Source organism: Oryctolagus cuniculus, chromosome 21 (genome assembly GCF_964237555.1).
Source record: "Oryctolagus cuniculus chromosome 21, mOryCun1.1, whole genome shotgun sequence".
NCBI lineage: Eukaryota > Metazoa > Chordata > Mammalia > Lagomorpha > Leporidae > Oryctolagus > Oryctolagus cuniculus.
This window is the reverse complement of record NC_091452.1, coordinates 22,688,677-22,703,470: the sequence shown is the minus strand read 5'-3', so window position 1 is coordinate 22,703,470 and position 14,794 is coordinate 22,688,677. Positions and strand designations below refer to the sequence as shown.

General features: G+C 45.2%; 1 protein-coding gene across 8 annotated transcripts in view; it reads right to left on the bottom strand.

The window, feature by feature from the left end:
- The window catches only part of EWSR1 (EWS RNA binding protein 1), a 32,109-nt gene that overhangs the window by 16,789 nt on the left and 526 nt on the right, over window positions 1-14,794 (bottom strand). For 3 of the 8 annotated variants that reach the window (XM_008274631.4, XM_070065763.1, XM_070065767.1), the window contains exons 2-6: window positions 11,718-11,754; window positions 11,542-11,593; window positions 9,832-9,955; window positions 2,595-2,781; window positions 488-655 (exon numbers count right to left, since the gene is read on the bottom strand). In XM_008274631.4, the coding sequence (XP_008272853.3) occupies window positions 488-655; window positions 2,595-2,781; window positions 9,832-9,955; window positions 11,542-11,593; window positions 11,718-11,754 (568 nt within the window). Of the gene's footprint in view, window positions 1-487; window positions 656-2,594; window positions 2,782-9,831; window positions 9,959-11,541; window positions 11,594-11,717; window positions 11,755-13,489; window positions 13,512-14,794 lie in introns of those variants that run through there. The other 5 variants (XM_070065761.1, XM_070065762.1, XM_070065766.1 and 2 more) reach the window with 4 other exon arrangements.

The window sequence follows — 14,794 nt, the reverse complement described above, 5'->3', positions numbered from 1 at the left end:
TCCAGGCCAGTTCTCTGCTGTGGCCCGGGAGTGCAGTGGAGGATGGCCCAAGTGCTTGGGCCCTGCACCCCATGGGAGACAGGAGAAGCACCTGGCTCCTGCCTTCGGATCAGCGCGGTGCGCCGGCCGCAGCGTGCTGGCCACGGCGGCCATTGGAGGGTGAACCAACGGCAAAAGGAAGACCTTTCTCTCTGTCTCTCTCTCTCACTGTCCACTCTGCCTGTCAAAAAAAAAAAAAAAAAAAAAAGAGAGAGAGAGATGGGGCAGCTGGGACTCTAACTCATATGGATGCCAGAGTTGCAGGCAGCAGCTTAACCAGCTGCACCACAACACCAGTCTTAGGATCGAGACTTTCATGTAATTGTCTGTGGTCACTGGGAGGCTCAGGTAATGTATCCTACCTAAGGAAGTCAAAGCAAGTTGTCGATAACTTGAAAATAACGGTGTCATTCTAATAGCTCAAGAGGCAGATACACAAGAGACTGACCTGGTAGGAGGATAGGATGGTGGTGCGGTGACTGGCTGCATGGGGTAGCTCCCAGGTACCTGGGGATAACTGTAGTTACTCTGTCCATATCCTAGGCTGGGCTGGTTGTAACCCCCAGTGCTAGACTGGGGTTGACTAGTCTCTGCTGGCTTGTTACCATCCTGTGGTCTAAAAGGAGAAATAAAAAGTAAGACTTTGTTTCTCAACCACAAAAATCTTGGCTAAGAGCTCTACAATAATCAATGAGCAACATACAACAATAGGTCTGAAGAGAACACCAAGGAAAGGATAGATATCAGTCATATCCACAGGAGAAACATCAACAGGCTCCATCTGGTCCACAAGAAATCAAGAGTGGTAAGAGACGGTTACAACACTGTATTGCCAACTTAAGTGATCTGGGAAGGGAAGTGCTTTGTTAAGAAGAAAATGCTTTTTCTCAAAGATAACTGTTGTACTGCAAGATTTAGTCAGAGAAACATTTACATAAGCCCCTGGTTTTATAAACTGTGAGTTTCTATGAGTTTATGCTCCTCATTTATTAAGAACTGGGGAAAAAAAACTCCTAAATTGGTCTGCCATAGATTAATAGAATCTTGCCCCAAAGTCTCCGTAATGGAAGTATCACAGTAAGTCAGGGACACATAAAAACACACCTACCACTCCCCACCCACAGATGAAGTGGAATATACTGCTGTTAAAATCAATCTCAATCCCAAAGGAAAAAAATCCAAGGGTTTCTTTCTACAACTTCTTAGCCCTAACAGCTTACACCATGGCTGTGCCAGAGTGAGCTGGAGCTATTTTAAGCCAAGACCCAATAAACAACAGGCAGACCACAGAGGATGTAGGAGTACTGCTTTCTCCACTGAGCTGAAAAGGGAGCACAAGCCCCCTCTATCCAGAGGAAAAGGGAGCAAATGCCATGAGAGACAGACAGCTGCTGCTGAAGTGGTAAGGACTGAAAATTAACAAAGAACCAAAAAGGATGACTTAACAAAAAATCAGTTCATACATAAAATCCTCCAGTTATGGCCCGGATATACTGTTCCATCTCAGCATCAAATGGGACTCTGTTTACCTGGTAACGCTGAAGAACCTAGGTCAACTGAAATGGGGCCCATCTGGGAATTAACCAGGCAGTTTAACCTAACTGCTGCACAGGCTATCTATCAGGTGCAAACCACCAGGCGGCTCTGATTACTCACTGTGCATTTTAGAAGTGCTTTCGAGCGTTTGACACAGCTAATTTCTTACCTCTACAGCAGACAAAAAGTCTAGGTTACAAGTTGATCGTGCTTAGTCCCTAAAAGTCTTCATTCAAATCAGAATTCAGTGTTCCTTCAAGACTGTATGCAGAAGCGACCTAAGTGCACTGTCTAAAGCAAAGACCTGAAATCTTCTGTTAAGTAGTGATTAATACTATTTACCTGCTACCCAGTCATGAGGCATGAGTTCTGTTGGACTTAATATTAATCCCACAGTCGGGTACCAGATGAGAATTGATACTTGGCTATGATATTTAGGTTACAGAGCCTTTACATATGAAGAGACAATCACATCAACTGCTGAAACTCAGGCAGTAGTGCTAGGTTTTCTGTACCACAGATACGTCCTTCATGGACAGCTGGATCACACAACTCTTTCTAGACTCACATCATGTTACTCAACATCCTGAATTGTGAACTACCATGCTGATCCCAGGGAGAAAGCTATTATCCACTGCAGGCCAATAAAAGTATCAGAAATATAATCCCATCAATTAGTATGTTGTCAGGGACAACACTCAAATCTCTTGGGTTTAGAAGAGTAAAAACAGCAGCCTCCCGAAGGTCGCCATTCTGAAACCTGACAACACATTCAGTGACACTGCTTATTTTGGCCATTGCACGTCACCATTTTATCGGTAAACTGGTTATTCTTTTGAGGTGTGTTTCAGCACATTAATCACTGTAATGGCTAAGAACACAGTCAACACTAACAGCATGAGAGTAGCAACTCTAAAGAACTAAGCTACAGGTTCTCCAACCCTGCACAGCTGCTTTCTTTCCCGCAAATCCGAGGCTGATGTACTGTAGTTAGGAGGAGCACGTGAGTGAGGTCTTACCTTGCAGGTGCAGTGGCTGTGGGCTGCTGCCCATAGGCTGGGTAAGCAGGCTGAGTGCCATATGCAGACTGAGCTGCATAGGAGGCCTGGGTGGTGGTGACTGTAGCAGTGGTGGTATCATAAGCACCAGTGCCATACCCCTGGACAGGCTGGCTGTATGCCTGGGGGGCAGTTGGAGTAGTATAACCTAGAACAAAGGAGAGTTTTGTCACATTTTGGGATCTCTCAGAGATCTGCCAGACATTTACAGTCTGAAAACCATCTCCTTCAAGGCATCATGAAATTTTCTCTTAAAACATTTTCCATTAAGAGCAACAACAAACCACTATTTAAAGCCGAAGATCTCCCAAAGTAACGTTTTTTTTTTTTAGCAAAATAACATCTCACTTGCTCTGATTTCGTATATAATAGGAGAATGAGTAGCTAGAGGAAAGTGCTGCTAAAGAAAAAGGGTTCCTTCTGCACTGTCTTGAAGATATTCAGTAACAGCCAAGTCTGCTGTTAATGATCCTGTGATCCTGCCAGCAGGCCTTCCTGTTAAGTTTCTCAATTAGCAAACTTAAGTACTCCCTAAAATCCTCAAGCAACAACAATGTTCCCCAAAAGGAGGCAAATGTCAAATTTTGTGGCAATTAAAAATTGCCAAAAAATAATGATCCAGGTACTAGGTTTAATATTGTAGCCTGGGTAAGTAATTAAATTTTTTTCAGTCCCAAACACTGCACCATGAATAGCTCATGTTTAAGGAAACAAAAATCTAGAGAACATGCATTTAATTTCCTGTGGGAGCAGTTAACAATTGATTGAACACTCTCACGAACTGATTTTGTTTCAGAAAACAACCAGAACAAATGCTGTTATTAACACTAAGGTTTTAAATGGCATATAAATAATAGAAATGCTATAATTACATTTGCTTAACACACACAGGTTACCCTATTTAAGTTTTGTGGCAAATTATTTTTAATTAAACTTAATACTGCCCTAAACAAACCTTTAAAAGGTAACATCCTTGACATAAAACTCTTGAGATCTTAGATCTTGGCTGATTACCAAGTTACCCAGCTCCATTCCTCTCTTAACTTACCTACCACAGGCAGAGGGGCCCTGTTCCTGCTCAGCAATATCAAAGGCAGACTCTACAGACCCACCTCCCCTTTAGGATCTCTTTAAGAATCACAAAGACCTGTTCTCACAGGTGTGCTGCACACCAAGACGGAGCCCCTCCCCAGCTCCTGCCTCTGCCAGATCAGGCAGGAGCCATGTGTTTTCCTGTGGGACTTGGGCTTGGAGCATGAGCAAAACTCAAAGCCAGCAGTTTCTGAGTCCCTTTCTTATAAAAGGTGCCATAACTTTTCCTGGTACTGAGAGTTTTGTCTTCCTCTTGGTTAACAGCACAAATAGAAGCCATGCAATACAAAGTTTGGTCTAGATGTCAGCATTTATATCCATCAAAGAAAAATTCAAATCTCATTAAAAAAGATTTTTTTAAATGATGTATTTATTTATTTGAAATCAAAGTTATAAAGAGAGGGGTCAGCGCTATGGCATAGCAGGTAAACCCACTGCTTGTGGCACTGGCATCCCATATGAATGCTGGTTCAAGTCCTGGCTGCTCCACTTCCCATCCAGCACCCTGTTAAGGCACCTAGAAAAACAGTGGAAGATGGCCAAGCACATGGGAAACCCAAAAAAGACCCTGGCCCTGGCTTCTGCCTGGCCAAGCCCTAGCTGTTGTGGCCATTTGGGGAGTGAATAAATGAATCTTAAAAAAAGAAAGGAAGTTTAGGGCCTTAAACTTTTGTTAGAATAAACATGTCCTTACTAACTGTATTAAGCCAAAACAAATAAACTTTAATTTTTTGTATAATCAAAATTGTTGGCTGGCACTGTGGCATAGTGGGTTAAGTATCCCATGTAAGCACAAGTTCAAATCCTAGCTATTCCACCTTTTTTGTTTTATTATTATTATTTTTTATTTTTTTGACAGGCAGAGTGGACAGTGAGAGAGACAGAGAGAAAGGTCTTCCTTTGCCGTTGGTTCACCCTCCAATGGCCGCTGCGGCCGGCACACCGCGCTGATCCGAAGGCAGGAGCCAGGTGCTTCTCCTGGTCTCCCATGGGGTGCAGGGCCCAAGCACTTGGGCCATCCTCCACTGCACTCCCGGGCCACAGCAGAGAGCTGGCCTGGAAGAGGGGCAACCGGGACAGAATCTGGCGCCCTGACCGGGACTAGAACCCGGTATGCAGGCGCCGCAAGGCAGAGGATTAGCCTAGTGAGCCGCAGCGCTGGCCCTAGCTATTCCACTTTTAATTCAGTTCTCTAACACGCCTGGAAAGGCATCAAAAGATGGCCCAAGTGCTTGGGTTCTTGCTACCCATGTGGGAGACATAGACAACAGTCCTGGCTTTGGCAAGGCCCAGCCCCAGCCACTGCAGGCATTGCAGGGGAGTGAACCACCAGATGAAATATCTGTTTCTCCCTCTCTGTAACTCTGCCTCAAATAATCAATCTTCAAAATAAGTGGCATCTTTTCTAACTATAATATTTTCTTTTCCACCCCAAACATTTGAAAATTCTTAAATTAATTATACAGAGGCCATAATTTTCCTTTTTGAAACTGTCAGGTTGGGGGCTGGTACGACGCAGAGTTGGGCTGCTGCCTGTGACGCCAGCAATCCCTGTGAGTTTGAGTCCTAGCCAGCAATCCCTGAGTTTGAGTCCTAGCTGCTCCACTTCCAATCCAGCTTCTTGCTAATGTGCCTGAAAGGGCAACAAAGAACGCCCACACAGAAGTTCCAGGATCCTGCCTCTGGCCTGATACACCTTAGCTGTGAAGCCATTTGGGGAGTGTACTAAGAGATAGAGGATCTCTATCTCCCGTCCTCTCTGTGCAGCTCTGCCTTTCAAATAAATAAAAAGATCTTAAAAAAAAAAAAAAAATCCCAAAAAACAAAACACAACAAACCCCAAAAACCCTTAGAGGTTGGAATGTACACAAGCAAAATATATTTCACAAAGCAGGGAGCTCCAAGCAATGCAAGTTTTTTAGAAGTGGCATTCTGTTCATCTGAATTGCTTATGTAATTTAAAAGTTCCCTGCAGAGTCCAAAGGTCAACCACATACAGCACAGATGTATTTAAATTTAACTAGGATTTAATTATATCTACCCCACTACTCTTCTACATACTTCTTTCCCCTACATGAGGACAAGCGAAGATTCACAAGAGCAACTGAAAAAACAAAACCTGAAACTTATCGAGGCAGTAACTCATGTCATAAAATTATGTGGCAAGTTAATGCCTTGTAGTACTAAAGATTACAGTAATAGATACTGGATTAATAAATAATATTTTAATTAATCCATAGTACCGACAAGCAATCAAGCAAAACAAAGAAGAAAATCAACAGAATGAAATGATTTGATGACAAAAAAGACCAACAACAAAAAAGACAACGTATCTAACCTGTGCTAAGGACCTGAAGGGAAAAGGCACTAAGAAACATTATATATTGGGTCGGTGCTGTGGCGTAGCAGGTAAAGCTGCTGCCTGCAGTTCTGACATCACACATGGGCACCGGTTTAAGTCTGGCTGCTCCACTTCCAATCCAGCTATTTGCTACGTCCTGGGAAAGCAGTAGAAGATGGCCCAAGTGCTTGGACTCCTGAACCCGCAAGGGAAGACGTGGAGGAATGGCTCTTGATAAGTGCAGTTCCAGCCACTGCAACCAATTGGGGAGTGAACCAGCGGATGGAAGACCTCTCTTTCTGCCTCTCCTCCTCTGTGTAACTCTTTCAAGTAAATAAATGAATCTTAAACAAACAAACAAAAAATTATATAGAGGCCAGTACTGAGATGCATCAGGTTAAGATGTCTCCAGCAATGCCAGCATTCCATATGAGCATTGGTTCAAGTCCCAGCTGCTCCACTTTCAATCCAGTTCTGATTGAAATACATCTGGGAAGACAACAGCAGATGGCCCAAGTGCTTGGGTCCCTACCACCCATGGTAGAGACGCGAATGAGGCTCTAGGCCTCAACTTAGTCCAGCTCTGGCCATTGTGGCCATTTGGAGTGAATCAACCGATGGAAGATTTCTGTCTCTCCCTCTTAAGGCTGCCTTTTAAATAAATAAATCTTTAAAAAAATTATATGGACTACCAAAACTATGTTCAACTTAGACAGTAAAAATCAAAACTTAAGAACACTATTTGAAGGATTGGGGTAGCACATTGGGGCAAGCCACTGTTCGCAATGCTGCATCCATTACTGGAGTGCAGATGGGAGTCCTCATTATTCTGCTTCTGATCCAGCTTGCTGCTAGTGCACCTGGGAAGGAAGGGGAGGATGGCCCAGCAATGATTTTTGCAATCATTTGGGGACTGAACAGATAGAAGATCTGTTTTTCCCTATTGCTCTGCTTTTCAAATAAATAAATCAACAACAAAATACTATTTGAATTGAGAGTCAAAAAGCCTTAGATTCCATTTATCCAGTGGCTTTTATGTATAAAGGTAGCATACAGTGAGGAAAAAGTATATGTCGTAAGACTCCTACTTGGTTTGTTGAGTTTTCTCATCAGGTTTTATTTTGGTTCCAATACTTGCGAAGTTGTTGGGAGAATTAAGCAAAACATGAAGGGCACTCCATAAACTGTGAAGTCTATACAAGTATTCCTTGCTGGCTCATTAAACCTACTGGCTTCCCTATTCAAAGCTCTTACACTTCTCAGGCCTACAGTCAAGATGGGACTTTCCCAAAATCAATGACATCATGAATTGATGGCATCTAAAGAAACCAAAGACCACTATTTTGCCTATATATAATCTTACTTCATTCCTATAAAATGATCTAGGGACCCAAAAGGCCCAATCTAAGCCTTAGTATCTATTTTCAAACCATTCTTCTAATGAGTTAAGCCAATCTCACATTCTTAAAATTCTGGGCTAAAAATTCAGACTGCATAATCTCAGATCTAGCTCTTCCCCCAACTACAATTAACATCACAAAGTTTTATTTATTTATTTATTTTTGACAGGCAGAGAGAGAGAGAGAGAGGAAGGGAGGGAGGGAGGGAGGGAAGTCTTCCTTCTGTTGGTTCACCCCCCAAATGGCTGCTATGGCCGGCGTGCTGCGCTGATCCAAAGCCAGGAGCCAGGTGCTTCCTCCTGGTCTCCCATGCGGGTGCAGGGCCCAAGCACTTGGGCCATCCTCCACTGCCCTCCCAGGCCACAGCAGAGAGCTGGCCTGGAAGAGGGGCAACTGGGACAGAATCTGGCGCTCCAAGCGGAGGATTAGCCTAGTGAGCCAGCATCAACATTTAGACAAACACTTCCACTCTGGGGGCTGGCCACAGTGGGTTAAGCTACAAACAAAAAACAAAGACAGAAGGTAGGGTTGCAGTGCTGGCATCCCATAAAGGCACCGGTTCTGGGTTCTCATTCCGCTGTTCCACTTCCAATCCTGCTCTATGCTACTGCTTGGGAAAGCAAAAGATGGCCTGATGGAAGTCCTTGGGCCCCTGTACCCCCGTGGGAGACCTAGATGAAGCTCCAGGTTCCTGGCTTTGGATCAGCTCAGCTCCACCTGTTTTAGCTATCTGGGGAGTGAACCAGCAGATGGAAGACATTTCTCTCTCTGCCACTGCCTATCTAATAAAAATAAATCTTTAAAACAAACAAAACCACCCACCCGGAAACAAAAATGTAAGGGGAGAGCCCAGTTCTGTGCCATAGTGGGTTAAAGCCAGGGCCTGCAGCACCAGTATCCCGTATGGGTGCCAGGTCAAGTTTCAGCTGCTTCGCTTTCCATCCAGCTCCCTGCCAATGCACCTGGGAAAGCAGAAGATGGCCTAAGTGCTTGGGGCCCTGCAACCATGTGGAGACCTGAAGAAAGCTCCTGGCTCCAGCCTGGCCTGGCCCTGGTCCTTGTGGCCATTTGGGGAGTGAACCAGTGGAGAGAAGATCTGTCTCTTCTCCTTCTCTCTCTGTTAACTCTTCCTTGCCTTTCAAATAAATAAATAATTTTTTTAAAAAAATTTCCCATCCTATTGAAGATACAAATTAGATAGATCAGAAAAATACTTCTCAAATTCAAAATAGGGGTCTTCAATGAGATAAATGTTATTTTCCACCTATTACACCACATATAATTTAGAGAATTGCAGTTTGAAAGCAAAGACTTTCTTGTATCAAAGCATTTTTATAATAAAGATGGGAAAGAGGTAGAGCCTGAAACATTACACAATACTTAAAAAAACACAGATTTTTCACATACTCCATTCAACCTCAGTATCAGGATATACAACTACTTCTAATTCTTTGAATGTCTTTTTTAAGCTTCCTGAAATGTTATGCACTTTTATGTATATGTATTCAAGACATCTTATGAATTAAAGTAATTCATAACACTTAAAGCAGAAAATAAAATGTGTCTGAACTGGACACCAACCAACAGACAAACATGATACATGCAGGGTGGCAGTCTGCCCCTCAAAATCAATCTAATCATGCATTCCATCCTTCCAGGAGAAGGAGACATCAGCTGGGAGCTAACCATCTGAAATACCTTTGGGAAGGTAAATATCAAAGCTCGAGATCTTGTAATGTTAATAAAATACTTCCCAAAACCATATAGAAAAGGAGATGGAGCTGCAAATGGCACCTGAAGCAGTTTTTCATTAGCACCTTATTGTGTGTGATGTTAGAAACTGCAGGGGTTAACAAATGGAAACACCTAAAGGATAAACATTACACGGTTAGACAAGATGAAAAGCATTTCCCATGCAAGAATGAGGATAGTCAAACCTGTACTGGTCCCCTCTACTGTGGAAAGCACAAAACAGAAAGTAGAGGGTACACTATCAGATGAAGCAGACAGATGTGAAAACCAGTTTGATTTTTTAAGCGGCTCAGTTTAAGGCGGCTCACTCTTACTCAGCACTACTAGACTTTTATACAGCATCCATTTTGTTCTGAATTAGCCAATACACCGACTGTACAAACAGGCAAAAAAAAAAAAAAAAAATCTCTTCTCTCCTGGATTTATCCCACCCACATTCTACTAGAGACTCCTCAAAGAGAATGTAAGGGAGGGAACGGAAAAAAGAAAAACACCTTCTCCTAAGCATGGAGGATCCGCAGAGGCCGAAGTGTGGATGAGAAGAGACACCCGAGAGCATCCTCTTAGCAAATACCCTAGCCAATATGACCCTAAAACTCTAAGCAGGCCTTACCAGTGGGAGGCTGTCCGTAGGAAGTTGCATAGGCTGTCTGCCCATAGGTCGCAGTGGTCTGAGCCTGGCTATAGCTGACATCAGTGGGCTGTCCATAGGTTCCATAGCTTTGTTGCCCATATGCCTGCTCCAGAGAAAGTGGATACAAGAACGTCATTTATGAACCTCATGTGTTAACAATAAAATGGAGTGACTTACTTTTAAGTTTCTAAGAAAAAGCGGAGCTGAAAATACTGCTTTCTGAAGAATTTTTACAAGCAGACCAATGATCACAGTATTATGAATGCAACCACTTATCTAACTTATTCACATTTAATTTAACTAAAAAAAAGTTACTGAAGTATTTGGTCAAAAACCTCAGTTAAGGGCCGGCGCCGCGGCTCACTAGGCTAATCCTCCGCCTTGCGGCGCTGGCACACCGGGTTCTAGTCCCGGTCGGGGCGCCGGATTCTGTCCCGGTTGCCCCTCTTCCAGGCCAGCTCTCTGCTGTGGCCCGGGAGTGCAGTGGAGGATGGCCCAAGTCCTTGGGCCCTGCACCCCATGGGAGACCAGGAGAAGTACCTGGCTCCTGCCATCGGATCAGCGCAGTGCGCCGGCCAGAGCGCGCCGGCCGTGGCGGCCATTGGAGGGTGAACCAATGGCAAAGGAAGACCTTTCTCTCTGTCTCTCTCTCTCACTGTCCACTCTGCCTGTCAAAAAACAAAAAACAAACAAAAAAAACAAACAAACAAAAAAAACCTCAGTTAACTGCACAGATTAACGAGACACTCTCAAGGGAAGAACAATTAAGGGCACAGGTGTGTTAACTGCCAGCACCTAGGAGAGCACAGTTTTAGTGACTGGAAACAAGGAAGACAAAATGAACAAAGAGACAACAAAGATGGGGCTAAAATTTGTGAGACAATTTTGAAAAATCAGGATTTCAGCATGATACAGATACTTTAAAATCAACCAAAACACTACATGTCCTCTTATGGTTACCACATCAAGAGCACTGGTTCTTGAACTTTTGAATTTTTTAAAAACCAGGCAAAGAATGAGCTGTTGTTTCAGATATTAGCATGATCGTATTCCAGGTTGTTTGAATGACCAGTTACGTAAGATCTGCCAAAGACACCACACTCTCCCTGGCCCCATATGCTTCCATGGCAGTTATTCAGAATTCCAGAGCTTGAGAATACTAGGAAACCAATTTCTAGAATTTGTGGGCTTAGGCATTTATACAGACTGATATAATGGAAAGAGGTCAGGAGATCCTCAGCTAGGCAGCCATGGGTTTTAGAGCTGATCCCACCACTTTACTGTACAATCTCTGGCAAGTCATATAATAAATATCCGTATAATTTTGTCATCTGCAAAATAGTCATATTACCACTTGTAGAACTACTGGGATGATTAAGTTAAATATACTTAAGTATGCGAGTATAAATGTGTAGACAGACTCTCAAGCTTGAGCAGGACCCCTGAGAAATGATATACTAGAAAGCTATTAGGAGCCAACCCCCAATCAATTAGGACGGCAGAATAGAGTGCCTTCCTAAACCACTCTCAAAGTTTTAAATGCCTGGGTATTTTTTGATTACAAGTGCATCATTATTTCCTATTTCTATTACCTAACTTTTTGAAAAGATCTGTGCTAGCTATTGTTTTGGTGGCTGGCAGAAGCATTTTACTTGGAGATGCAGCTCATTAAATTATCGTAAAGATTACCTGGCTGGTCTGTGCATATCCTTGAGTCGGCTGGGCGGTGTAAGCACTGTAGCTGCAAAAGAATTAAATGCAAGAACTGAATGGAGACCATGTGGATTTCACCACTGCATCTGCTACAACTACAGGCGGCTCTCTGCTCTAAAACATGCACCACAATACTGCTGTAGATGACTTACCCCTGCTGGGCTGCAGCTTGGCTGTAGGTACTGTAATCTACAGGAAAAAAGGAGAGAAAATAGTGTCAAGGTAGTGGAAACAAAAAGAAAAGAAAAAAGAAGGGGAAAGAATTCAGGTGGTAGAATTCTTTAAATTGTTTAGATTTTAAACTGACAGCCCCGCACAGGTCCAAATGAATACCTCTCATATTTCAACACAAAACAACAAAAACTCTATGCCAGTTAAACTTATATTTGAATATGGTGCTAGCTAATGAGATTAAGATCAGCTGATTCAGCAGTGGTACTTTGCCTGTTCCATGACCACAACCTCTCCAACCCCTTAACCACAGGCTGCCATTTCAAAGGGGACCATCACCCTAAGGTTAACAGAAAACAAGACCCACTACCAAGTTCTACTTTTGTATTAAAGAGAGACATGCGACATCACAATCTTTAACATCAGACTAGTTATAGAACAGCTGCATTCCCTCAAAAACAAGTTTGCCGCCACTCTCACAAATTCCACAACACGATGGGATGGCAGAAAACTCAGTGACAGCCACCACAATCGAGTGCTTGAAAGAGTTTGCTGACTGCGTCAGGGCTACATCTGTACAGTGACTCAAGAGCTAGATATTATAAATCCCAGTGAAGCCCAGTTAAGGCAGAATCCTAAAAACCAGCAAGAAGAAAACATTTAATCTTTTTGAGACTACTTTAGTTTTAGGTAACGCCATCGTATTTCTTGAAACTCAAAATGACTTCAACTTTTACAAATGTCACAAATTTTCTTCCCTTCTCTAAGTAAATGTTCCTGTAATTTAGAAGGGACTTAAACCTGATCCACTTAGCATCTACAAGTAGTAAAAACAAACAAAATAAAGTGGTTAAGAAGTTTTTACGCAAGTATTAAAGTCCCATTAAATTTAATTTAGTTTTTCCTTTTTAAAAAAGGTAATTATTTTTAAAAATCCTACCCAATTCCTTCCTCTCCACAAGAACACTTATCTTGTTCTATGTTTGAAGACAGTTCCGCCATTAGGCCCACCTTAAAGTAGTTCGCCGAACCCGCATACTGCAGTCTTTCCACCTCTTTACAATTCACTTGACTTGCCTTCCTCGGCTGACCCTTCCCTCAGAACCCTGAATCACCAACATCATCAAATCAACTGCCCAAAGATTACTGACCTATAATGAACAAATTCATCTGCTCAAGGCACTCAAAGCATTTTCAAGAGCACTCACTAGAAGTCACTTGTGACACACACAAATTAAATGCAAATTGTTTCTTCCACGTGGTATTCACAAATACATCAACGAAACACCTAAAACCTAACACCTTTCAACCTACATTTTGCTGAGGTTCTGTATGAGACGGGTCTAAATCACTGCACGGAAGTTCACCGTTTGCAAGAAGGCTTTCACACGAGAACACTTACATAAAAACTGGCAAAGCTGCCACGGAACTACTCATGACCTCAGATCAGTGTGAAACCACAGGTTTCAGCCTACACTGGTGGGCTCACAGAAGCAGCAAACTTGCTTCCTGAGAACTTCGGTCTCCCTACAGCACAAAAGCATCATACGACCTCAAACACGTTACAGTCACTTAATGGGTAGATTATCTTCCAATCGGTTGCTGTTAATTCCCAAACGTGCGGCTTTAGAACCTCACTAAAGACAGCGACATCGAGGGTGCTCGCAAACTTCTACTGCTGCTAGGCCTCAGCGGGAGCTCGCGGCAAGTCTGCAGGCAGTTCTTCATTACACTGCAAGGACGCTTTAGGTACCTGACATGACGCGTGCACAGAAGGACATCCACGATCACGCAGGCCCGAGTGGGGACTTCAGACTACATGCAGACCCCAAGTCAGCAGCCAGCAGCCCGGTCTGGGACGAGTCGCTTAGCTCTCAGGTCTCACCTAGCCTTCCCTGTCACCAGGTCTAGCCCAAGCCTTCAGATTCCCCCAGGGTCCCCCACAGAGCCCAGGACTGCGCGTCTACACAAACCACAGCTGGAACCCAGAGCAGTACACGGCGGCGGCTGGTGAAGAGCCCAGCAGGGCCTGGCGGGAACGTCCACATCCACGGTGCCCGCTCAGGCCGAGGCTGCACGCGGGTGCGAAGGGCACCGCCGGGCACCGGGCGCCGAAAGCTCACTAACCACACGGCTGGGCAATGCCGGACTCTCCCCGACCCCTCTTCTCCCTGGAGCCTGGGAGCCCCCCCACCACCACCACCAAACGTGGCCCTCGCTCGCGGCCAGTGACCGCCGTGGGGGCCCCCCAGACCCCGCCGGGCTGGCTTTCCCAAGCCCACGGCGCCCGCCCCCGCCTCCCTGACGTCCACCCGGTAAACAAGGCCGTGGGCCTCGCGCAGGCCGGAACACGCGCGGGCCGCCTCGGCCCTTTTGTTCCCCCTGGGTCAGGGGGTCCAGAAATTTCTTTCCGGTCTCCCGATCCAAGCTGGCCTTTATTATACAACGGCTCTCCCTCGGCGTGGGCTGGAAAAGGGGCCCCCGGGAAGCCACTTAATTGCTTTTCGGGGACGGCTGGCGCGCGCGCGGGGCGGGGGGGGGGGGGTGAACCAGTAGCAAAAAAAAAAATAAATAAATAAACCAAACAAACAACAAAAAAGCAACTCGAGGGGAGCAGCCAACGGCTCGATCCCGCCCACAGCTCCATCGGGCACGAGTCGGGCGGGCGCGAGGGGCGCCGGCGCCCCCCGGCTCCCACATCCGCAAAGCCCTTTTATTTATTTATTTATTTATTTTGGGGTTGATTAGCTTTTCCCACTAAGCCTCCCCGTGATGAAGCGCACGAGGGCGGCCTCCCTGGAAATGGGGGAGGGGGCCGCAGGAGTCACGAGGGCAGCAGCCGCCGTTAGGGAGCTGCCTCCGGTTTCGGGGCGACGGAGCTCGAGGCCTGGCCGAGCCCCCCCTCCACTACCGCCTCCTTTCACGCGGGACCGCTGGCCCCGCCCACGTGGCGGGCGGCCCCGAGCGCGAGGCCCGATGACCGCCACACAATGGAGGCCGTGGCGGGCCCCGCGCGACACCGCGCGCCCCCGCCGCCACGAGCCCCCCGCGCGCCGGA